At 35.9% G+C, this 11,701-nt stretch overlaps 1 protein-coding gene across 1 annotated transcript in view; it reads left to right on the forward strand.

The window, feature by feature from the left end:
• Window positions 1-11,701, forward strand: part of LOC106070821 (pre-mRNA-splicing factor ATP-dependent RNA helicase PRP16-like) — an 89,773-nt gene that overhangs the window by 38,764 nt on the left and 39,308 nt on the right. The window contains exons 19-20 of the mRNA XM_056036713.1: window positions 5,969-6,131; window positions 6,859-7,023. Coding sequence (XP_055892688.1) covers window positions 5,969-6,131; window positions 6,859-7,023 — 328 coding nt within the window. The remainder of the gene's footprint in view (window positions 1-5,968; window positions 6,132-6,858; window positions 7,024-11,701) is intronic.

Raw genomic sequence — 11,701 nt, forward strand, 5'->3', positions numbered from 1 at the left:
TACCAAGTCTTAGAGTTTAGAAAAACTTTGTTTCTTGAGCAACGCTATTAGCTAACACCTCATATCATCTCTCCATTAATATATTTAGATCTATAATCTAATTCTAGTCTAGATCTATATAAAAAAATCGAATAGATGTAGTAATAGTATAGATTCTATCTTGAGACTAGATTGCCGAGTCTAGCCTATGCTATGCCTATAGTCAGTTTTTATAAGAAAAAAGTCTAGATATTAATAAAGACTAAAGTTTTTTAATTATTAGATTATTAGAATTAATTAGATATAGACATAGACATAAGACATAGATCTAATAATACTGTAATACGTTTACTATACTCTATACTTAATCTACTAAACTAGAGATCTATCTATAGATCTATCTATAATATAGTCAATCTAGATCTATACAATATTCATTATAATATTATAATACTTCTACTTTTAATGACTTATTTAATAAGTTAGTACTTAGACTTAGATCGATTTTAGTTTATTAATAGATTTACTTTTCAATGCATAGACCTAAAATTAAAATTGCGAATGATGTCTATAATGACTGATTATTTTTTTTTTATAATAATAGGCCTATTAAATCTAGGTCTAGACTCTACTTAAATCTAGTCTAAAATAATGACTGTCTAAGACTCTAGATGATTGAGAAGTTCACATAGAGGTGTTTTTAATAATACGGCATGTCGGCTGAAAGTATATAAAGTTCTTTTTATTTTGTAAAAATAAAAAAGAGGCTACTGTACTCAGTAATAGATTGCCTAACTTTCAACTAATAATAAATTAACAATTAACGTTGAATTACAAGAAAAGTAATCATTTTTCCCGACATTGAAAAAAGGTGCCGGTACCCCGTACCGGTGCGTACCGTCACAAAAATATATGTATATCTCAATCTTCTTTCATTTAATTTTTTTTTGTGGGGTTATTGCTACTTAATACATTGATACCAGATCGATTTAAATAGGGCCTAAGTATACAAGCAGGATTTTGAGCATTGGATAAATTTATTTTTTAAGTACAAATTTTTATGGAAGAGGCAATATATTAGTTGTTTGAAGATTGTAACTTCTTAAATTCAGGCTAAAAATATCGAAGCCTACATTTTTACTCTCATTTCTAAATAGTCAGAAGAGATGGACTGACTCATAGTGTAGCTTGTGTACATCTGCAAAAACACAAACTCAGTTAGACTTTCAAAACTATTAAAAGAAAAACTTAGTGATTATTTTTACTGTATAATTCTATTATTATTCCTTTTTAGAATTAGGATATAAACAAAAATTTGCCATATGACTTTATCTAACAGAAAAAAAAATTAAACTTACATCTATTTATGCGGTTATTTATAGTTACCTAGTAATATAAAATATATTGAACTAACACGTACATTCATCATAATGCAGCCATGCGATTTTTCGTTTATAAACATAGCATTATTTAGGACCAATATTTTACAAAGGCTGCTTGGAGAAATCAGGTATACCCATTAGGAGAAAAACGACCCCTTTACTCAAGAAAAATTTAAGAAACTAGAACAGACACAAAATAAACAGTGACATTCATAACAAAATAATATTCAAATTGATTAGAGTAACACCTTTTTAAGTAATCATTTAAAGTTTAAAATCACTACAATTTTTTTCAACAATTACTTTGTGTATTAAATTGTGTATCGGAAAATGCCGGGTACATGAAATAAGCTAGTCCTAAAAAAACAACACAGATCTTGGGTAAAATACTCATAAAATAAATAAATAAAAAAAGCGACTTCCGGCCCAATACTTTTTAATCAAAGAAACGAAACGGACTAGTCCAACAAACCCTATTTTAAACAATTGGTTACAATTCTTTTGATTCCATTTTATAAAGTTGGACTATATTCTTATATAGTAAATTCAAAAAATACTATTAAGTATATGGCTCCTTTTGTCTCGAAAGGCAATGGATGCGCCCAAGTGAGTCACTGGTTTTGGCTTAATCTTGAGACGGGGCAGAATCTGGTGTGGCTAATCAAGCCAATTCTAGAACGGCAGACTTTGCCACAATTCGTACATTTGTATGCCTCTGATTTAGGGCTAGCAGACAGGGCAGCTTTCTTTTTTTCCCTCTTGATTAAAGCCGCTTCAATTCTTTTGTTCTCAGCAAGGGTTGTCCCAGCACGCACAGTCTGTCTCCATGCACTCCGGTCTTTGGCTATGTTTTCCCACATACTTTCACTGATGCCTGAGGCTCTCATGTCTCGCTTGCAGACATCTCTATATGTTAGTCTTGGGCGGCCCTTGGGTCTGACTCCTTCCACAAGCTCAGCATATAAGATATCTTTCGGGATTCTACCATCTGGCATGCGGGTGACATGTCCGAGCCAGCGTAATCTCCTTTGTGTCAGGAGAGCATACATGCTGTTCATATTGGCCAATCTCAAAACTTCCTGATTGGAGACATGGTCCCTCCAAGAGATGCCCATTATGCGTCTCAGGCAGCGCAAGTGGAAACTATTCAATCTGTGCTCTTGGTACATGTATGTTGACCAGCTTTCACTGCCATAAAGGAGAGTGCTCACAACACAGGCGTTGTAGACTAGGATTTTGGTCGCTGTGGTCAATTTACCATTTTCCCAGACGCGCTTGGAGAGTTTTGCCAATGCTGTGGTAGCTTTTCCTATCCTTTTTGTCAGCTCGATGTCTAAGTCTAGGTTACTGACAATTGTTGAACCCAAGTAGGTAAATTCCTGCACCACTGAAAGGGTGTGGTTCCCAATTTGTATTATAGGTATTTCTGCAACGTCTTGTGCCAGGATTTCGGTCTTGGAGAGACTTATAGTAAGGCTAAACTCTTGACAAGCAGCTGCTAAGGCGTTCACTAGCTTCTGTAGACCTCCTTGTGAGTGAGATACGAGTGCCGCGTCATCGGCAAACAGCAGCTCCCTTATCAAGATACGACGCCTTTTCGTTTTGGCTTTAAGACGTGCCAGGTTAAAGAGCCTTCCATCGGATCTGCTATGGATGTATATTCCGTCTTCCAGGGATTTAAAAGCACTGGATAGTACGACTGAGAAGAAGATGCCAAATAGTGTAGGGGCCAGTACACATCCTTGTTTTACACCGCTCTTAATGGAGAATGGCCTGGAGGAAGAACTTTCAAACTGAACGGTGCCCTGCATATTTTCGTGAAAAGCTGACACTAGTTTTCTTAACTTATTTGGACAGCCGATTCTCTCTAGTACAGCAAACAGACCGCTTCTGCTGACAAGGTCAAAGGCCTTGGTCAAATCAATAAAAGCTATGAAGAGGGGCTGCTTTTGTTCTCTGCTCTTCTCCTGTAGCTGCCGCAGAGAGAAAATCATATCTGTTGTAGATCTTCCTGCCCTAAAGCCACACTGCGACTCTGGATAAACACGATCTGCCAGGATCTGTAATCGCTTTAGTAACACTCTAGCAAAAGCCTTTCCGACTATGCTAAGCAGTGAGATGCCTCTGTAATTGTTACAATCAGAGCGGTCGCCTTTATTTTTATAAATTGTAACAATGTTGGAGTCTTTCAATTCCTGGGGGACCATTCCTTGTTCCCAGCACAAGCTTAGCAGTTCATGGAGTGGTTTGATTAGGGCATGTTTTCCAGCCTGAATTACTTCAGCAGGAATGCCATCTCCTCCGGGTGTTTTCCCATGTGCAAGCATGTCAATGGCAATGCTCAGCTCCTTTACTGAGGGCGTTTCGTCTAATTCCGTCAAAACTGGAAGTGATGGGAAGTTGGAAACAGCATTTGGTGAGATGGCGTTTTCAATCTGGTAGAGTTCTGCATAGTGTTCTACCCATCGTTCCATTTGCAGCGCACGATCGCTGATGATTGAGCCATCTTTTGACTTGAGCGGAGCACACTTGCTGGTGTGAGGTCCAAAGGCTTTTCTCATGCCCTCATATAGTCCTCTTATGTTACCACAGTCGGCACAAGATTGAATATCTTCGCATAGCTCCTGCCAGTATTTGTTAGCACATTGTCTCGCTACTCTTTGGGCATTGTTACGTGCAGCTCTGAGCCTTTTTAAGTTGCTTGGGGTGGGATCCTTCTTGTAGATTAGCATGGCTGCTCTCTTGTTCGTAGTGGCAGTTTCCATTTCTGGTAGACTAGCTTCAAACCAGTCTTCGCTTTTCTTGGTTTTGTTTCCAAAGACCAGTGATGATGTTTGGTAGATTATATCACGCATAAACGTCCAGCTTTTTTCTACCTCAGTCGCAGAGAAGTTTTTAAAAGCTTCCTCTAATTTGTTCTCAAATTCGGTGCAAAGATCAGGATTTTTTGTGCTAGTAGTATTCAGGCGTGATTTTCTTTTTCCCTGTGAAGTGTGGATCTTAGTTGGCAGCAGTCTTGTCCGGCATGACACTAAAGTATGATCAGTATCACAATCCGCGCTTTGGTAGCTACGTGTCAGCAGTATATTTCCAATGTCCTTTTTTCGTGTCAGTATCATATCCAGCTGGTGCCAGTGCCCAGACCTAGGGTGCCTCCATGAGACACAGTGCTGTGGTTTTGTTCTGAAGTATGTGTTGGTAATGCAGAGCTTATGGTATGTGCAGAATTCAAGCAGTCTTTGTCCGTTCTCATTCATCTTTCCGATTCCAAAAAGCCCAAGACAGTCTGGCCAGGTAGTGTGATCTGATCCTACTCTGGCATTGAAGTCACCTAGAAGGATCATATGTTCTTTTTGAGGAATGTTTGCAATGGCTTCTTTGAGGTCTTCATAGAACTTGTCTTTGTCCTCCTGAGGCGAGCATAGTGTGGGGGCATAGGCACTAATTAGAGTGACTTTTCCAGATGCTGTCATCATACTTATGCTTAGTAGCCGTTCTGAGCCACCAACTGGAGGGACTATCATGGGAAGAAGACTGTTCTTGACAGCAAAGCCCACACCATGTATTCGAGTCTCATCCTGTGCTTTCCCTTTCCAAAAGAAAGTGTAGTCAGTCTCGCGGAGCATGCCGTTTTCGGCCAGTCGGGTTTCTTGCAGGGCTGCAATGTCAATATGTAGCCTTTTTAGCTCGTTGTTTATAACTGCCGTCTTCCTTGCATCGTCGATCTGCCTTAGATCATCAGTGAGACCAGGACACATTGTCCTGACATTCCAAGTGGCCAGTCGCATGACAGGGATTTTCTTTTTCAGTTTAATTTTTCTTCTTTTGTTGCTTGGTGCAAGTTTCCAGCCTACTTGTCGTTTTAAACTAAGCTCTAAGCACCCATTAGAGCAGGCAGGCTGTGGCGGATCAGCACCTAACTGACTGGGGGCTGCCCAGGTTGAGGCGGGCGGTAGCTGATCAGTGAGGCGCGAAGACCTCTCCCACCGTCAGAGACAACCCGTGGCGTCCATACATTACGCCAATCAAGTTGGACTTATAACCCGTAACTGTTGTCTCCCGTGTTGTTTTAGCCGCTTTGCAGCAGCACCAGAGTTTCCTCTCCGGGGCGCATTCCTGGGCCTTGGATAAAGGGGTCATGGGTGGCCCATGCGTCATGATCCCTCTCTCGACCTTGCTGATGTGATCCAAAGGAACGCATCGCATTACATTTGGCACCAACTCAGTTGCAGAAGCTGCCGGAGGGAATTTCATAGCTGATACTCCCAACGCCTAAGGGGCTTCACTCCTGATTTCTCCTCGAGGTTGTCTCCTGAAGCCTCAGTACCGCAAGGCAGCGGGGGTTTGAAGTCAGAGTACCCCACTCCTAGATGAACTGCCTTACTAGGCTGACGAGCTCCATCTGCCCGAAGCTCCCGGTTTTGTGGCGCCAGGTATCCGCCTTCACCCCTTCACCTGTTAGTAAGAGCAGTTTCGCCGGGCTTAATATCTAAGTATTAAGTATAGTTATTACATATATGCATAGTTTAATTTTCTTAGTTATCTTTGAATTGGACTTCAAAATTGTAAAAAGGCTTTTTCCCTTGTTTGCACCACAAATTTCTCAGGCAAGCCTACAGACTCTATACTCACAGACAATACAAGGATGAACTGCTCATTACTACAGTACCAGAGATACAGAGAACCAATTTGGCCAATGTTGTTTTATTACTGAAATCTCTGGGTGTTCAAGATCTGCTCCAGTTTCATTTTATGGATCCTCCACCAGAGGTAATTGGAGACACTTTTTATATAGTTTGATAAACTTTATCTTCTTCTTCTTCTTCTTCATTCTCATTTTTCATGTTAGAGGGTTCAGATCAGTAATCCTATATCTGAGATGAACCGTGCAGTGGTTTCCAGATCAGGCAGTTCTCCTTATAGTTTTTCTTCTATAGGAGGGTTTTGGGGCCAGAGTCTTGTTCAGGCCTCTTGATATAGTGAGCAACTTTGAAGGACATGGTCAGCTTGCTCCACAAGGACAAGTTTTGCTAGTCCCAACTTTAAGCTTCAGGAACATATCTTGTGTCATTCTGTAGTGTCTGATTCTGAGTATAAAAATTATGCATTGGTCATATCGATATAGCTTATAATAGGTGTCCTTTTTTTTGTTATTGGGATATGAGCTGGTCCAATTCTCATTTATTCTACACTCTATCATTGTCATTACTTCTTGTAGATAGAGAGGAATTTTTTATTTGTTTGTTCGATCCTCCATCTTTGGCGAGTAAGTCTGCTTTTTCATTACCTTCAAATTCAAAGTGTGCTGGAATCCATTAAGTTTTACAAGATCTGTTGCATTTTATAGGAATTATCTGAGTTTTTCAGGCTTTGAAGGACTGTTTTGGCATCTGTCAGTAAGACAATTTGGCTGTTTGTTGTACATGGGTAGATAACTTTGTCAATAATACCTTCCTTGGTTACTAAATTATTGTTAAACTTGAACTATTTTATCCAGGACAACATCTTGAACTCAATGTATCAACTCTGGGTCTTAGGAGCTTTGGATAACACAGGAACATTAACACCCTTAGGACGCAACATGGTAGAGTTTCCATTAGACCCTGCACTTTCCAAGATGCTTATCGTGTCCGTTGATATGGGATGTAGTGCTGATTGTTTGGTGAGTACTTTTATATTTAGTTGCTTGTGTGGGTGGGGTGTGTGTATGGATACAGTAGATACTTTTTATGGTATGATTAAAATCTGTAAGTTGTCAGCAGCATAAAGTAACACATTTCTAATAGTGTAAGTTGCAAGCATTAGGCAGGTCCCAAGCATTAGGCAGGTCCCAAGTATATGCCATTTGTCCTTAAGTGTCCTTGAAACATGTTACCAACAAATAGGTCTTTGTTTTTATACAAACTACCTTAATGATAGCATCTCCCATAGTTTGAATTTTATTTATTATATACATTGGTTCATTCTATTGTTTTAGTACTTTGTTTTATGTTTTGGTTTCAAGAATGTCTTCACACTTTGGTTAATATCAACATTTGTTCTAGCTATTACCTTAGTACTTTGTTTAAATCAATATTAGTTAACATTCTTGTAGTTAGACTTGTCTATTTGAATGGTATGGAATTTGGCGTTGGTAATATCAACCATAGTATTCCTTGAGACATTAATGAAACTAAGTTGGTGTCAAATTTATGTCTCCTTCTGTTTTGAAAGACTTTTGATATAGATTTTCCTGCATTTCTGATTGATTAAGTCAGTGGTTGTCTAATTTGTCTACCAAAAGAGCCAGATATTAAAAATACAAAATTGAAATTAACAGAAAGAGCCATTTTTTAAATGTAAGCTTTGCTTAATGTGCTTTACAGGTAGAATTAATTAGGTTTTAAACTCTCAAGCTTATCTTTGCTTAAAATGTCTTAGTTTAACTAGCGGCACATTACATAAAACCTCGAATCATACTTATATAAAGATAATATAGGCCTATATTTAAAATTCTAACAAGTTATATAGTAGGATCCATAAATGATAGCCTTAAAAACTACAAATACTCCAATAATGTGAACAATTGTGTTGCATTTCCTTGGAAAGTAAAGTAAGTCAGGTTTTTAAATTCAAGGCTTAACTCTTAAGTTTTAATTCATTGGCCAATTTCTTAATGTACATTTGATAAAGTTTATGCTTGAAAATAATTGTTTGCTATTGTTAGCTGGTTTCTTCAGTTGATCATATGAATCAGGAATGTTATTCCAGGAGCTACAAATTAAAACATGTTGCCTCTCCAGATCTTTCAAAACAAAATATGAAAAATTTTTATTGCAACAACTAAAAATTGTTACAAAGACCTTAGAATTTTGATGTCTTCAATTATTTTTTAATCCAGCACTAAATTTCAAAGCTGCAAATATCAATATTAAGGGCTAAAAATTGGTTTCTGTTTTATTGAAATGTATTTTAGAAGAAAAAATTTGAAACCTGCTGAGAAAAGCTCCTTTGATATTTAACATTTCTGTTCTGAAATAGCAAACGGCAATATTCAAATTAATTTGTAGATAATATTTCAGTTATTAATGGGAATGGAAAGTGAATTGAGTTTCTCTTTCAAAGTCTTCAGAAAATGGGACTTCGAAAAAATTGTGTTTCCTTTTCAATTAAAATAAAGATTTAGATGAGATGGATCAGCTTTAAAAGCCACCATAAATGTTGGTCTTGGTATTCTTCTGTGGGCTGTTTCATTAGAGGATGCAAAAGAAAGGTTTCTGGCAATATGTGATGGTGGTGTATTGCTACCATTTCAAGGAAGCAAAAAAAAAAAAAAAAAAGACCTATCAAAATATATACCTATACCATTTTTAGCGGCCCCCGTAAGGGGAAAAAGCCGCTATTAGGTCTGTGCAAAATGTCCGTCTGTCACACTCAGATCTCGAAAACTAGAAGAGATATGAAAAATATTATTTCATCATTAAATGCGGCTTGAAAAGTTTAGGTGCAACTGCTACTTTTGGTTTTCTAAAAGCAAACCGTTTAATTTATAAAATTAATTATGCAAGCGATTTTTTCATAAAAATACACCAATTCTAAAACAATTACGTAAATGTAAGGGAGGCAATGTTACAATATGCTAACAAAGATGGACAATTTTTGTGTATTTTCAGTATCACTAAGTCAAATATATTTTTAAAATGTACAGGAAATGTTTACAACAAATATAAATAATAGTTAACGATGTTTTTTTCTGGTCAACTTGCTGCTAAAATTAAAAGAAAACATTTCTGTTTGTTTATAAAGGCTAATAAGGCATTTTGTATGTAAATATCACGCACATTTTTTTAATGGACTTTTTATGCAGCGATTTTCGTGCAGTAGCGTAAAGTCGCTACATGACCAGGTGCTAAACCAATTCCTTAAACTTTTTTAAAAAATCAGATTTTATTTATTTTTTCTTTAGTGCCCCCATCCGAATAAAAGAAGATTATTTTTGTGCGTTTTGTCTGTTGGTCGGTCTGTCCGTCACGATTAGATTAAAAAAAACTAGAACTCTAAAAGCTATTGAAAATCTGATTTACACTTTAATGTTCCTCCCGTAACATCTCAATAGTTTTAAGTATCTAAAAATTGATTGTTCCGGATTTTTTTGTGCAAAACTAATCAACCCCAACAAATGTTTGTTTGCTCTTCTAATTTATATTACATTCAATTTCCATGCTTAAACGTTGCAAAAACACATTATCAATAATATGTTGTTCCATTTTTTATGGAAATAGCATATTAATGCTAAATCAAAATCTCTATACTGACTTAAATTTCATTAAGTGTAAAAATGTTCCGGATATTGTTTTATAAAACATGAATTATGCCTAATGATTGTTTGAAATCGCATAATTTACTAATATTATACTTATATTATTTGACAATGCGTCACTATAATTTGGTTATCAATATCAAATTGTTCCGTATTTTCATCTTTAAACAAATTTTAAAAATATCGACAATAGGTTGTTCAGGGCTTTAAAAAAAAGTAATTTACTAGAATTGAATACTGAAAATTACTTTTTAGACATTTAATTTTTTTGCTAAAACATAACATAGAAGTTTTGTAATCGATAAAGAAAGTTCCGGATTTTGTTTCTTATAAATCGTCGCCAGAAATTTCCGAATGTATTTAAAAATCTACTAACGCCAAATAATTGTTTGAACTCCCTCTTCTAATTAATAAACAAATAATCTTCTCATTTACGAAATAATGTTTTTACGGATTTTTATGAAAAATATTTTAACTCACTACTCTCTTACAGTACATTTAACTTTCTACCTAAAACATAAAAAAATCTAATTATCGTTAATATTATGTTCCGATTTTTAAGGAAAACAGAATCCAAACACCAAAGTAAGGTATGAAAATCTCTCCACATGCCTGTAGTACATCTAATTTTTATATGAGACCATCGAAAAAATTTAATTAATGGTATTTCATTTATCTGAAATTCTCTTTTTCTTTTACTATTTATACAAACATCCGGAACAATCTATTACATAAACTTTTCAATTGTGTTCATACCTAAAAATTATTGCGATGTTTTGAAACGTAGAATAAAGGTTAATCAATTTTTAATAACTTTTAGTTGTTGTTTTTTTTTATATCAAGATGACGGACAGACCGACTGACAGACAAAACGCAAAAACAATGCGGCTTTGATCCTTTTTAAGTAAATTCTATTAGAACTCAGTGCACCAATGTCTATGAACCCTCGTTAAATATCCCGTGTAAATAAAGACATTTTTTTTATGGTACCGGTACTAGCCTATTGTGAGGTAATGGAATTTTTTTTCTTTGACGTCATATGAATGGACTCTTTCAATGTAATGTTAAAAGAACGCACTCGGTGCACCAATGTCTATTAACCCTCGAAAAATTGCTTGTATTAATAAAAACATATTTTAGTCTAACTAAGCCGTGTGACGTAGTGTTTTTTTTTTCCTTTGACGTCATATGGAATGAATTCTTTAAAAGAAATGCTAAAAGAATGCACTCGGTGCACCAATGTCTATGAACACTCGATAAATGGCTCGTAATGATGAAGGCGATTTTTATTCTAGCTAGGCCGTGTGACTTAGTGTTTTTTTTTCCTTTGACGTCATATGGAATGAATTCTTTAAATGAAATGCTAAAAGAACGCACTCGGTGCACCAATGTCTATGAACACTCGATAAATGGCTCGTAATGATGAAGGCGATTTTTATTCTAGCTAGGCCGTGTGACGTAGTGTTTTTTTTTTTCCTCTGACGTTATATGGAATTAATTCTTCAAATGAAATGAAAAAAGAACTCGGTATAGTAATGTTTATTAAGCCTCGTTATGTGACTCGCGTTTAAAAAAGGAATGATATCTTGATTTAGTTCTAATCTAGATTTTTTAAACTAGATCTAGATTTTTATTACAGTATATCTAGATCTGGATTTATATTCTAATTAAAATTATTTTAGAGTCTATATCTAGAATTTGTAGATCTAGTTTAGACTAAAATAGACTAGATTAAGATGTAGAATTTCAATTTCTAAACTTAAAGTGTAAAAAAAAAGTGTAGATTTTCATTTCCAAACATTTTGATCAATATTGTAATGGCTTAATATACTAAAACTAATCTACTATTTTTTTATTTAATTTAAATTTAAATTTACGGCAAAGGAATCTTTGAAACATTATTACTTTTGACCATCGGATGGCTGCCTGGTCGTGCGGTTTTCGCGCTAGACTGTCGTTCAGATTTATGGATGGTCCAGGGTTCAAACCCTGCCCGCTCCCATCCCCCGTCGTCCTGCGGGAGTTTGGACTAGGAAGTAAT

The sequence above is a fragment of the Biomphalaria glabrata genome, chromosome 7 (assembly GCF_947242115.1).
Source record: "Biomphalaria glabrata chromosome 7, xgBioGlab47.1, whole genome shotgun sequence".
NCBI classification, from domain to species: Eukaryota; Metazoa; Mollusca; class Gastropoda; family Planorbidae; genus Biomphalaria; species Biomphalaria glabrata.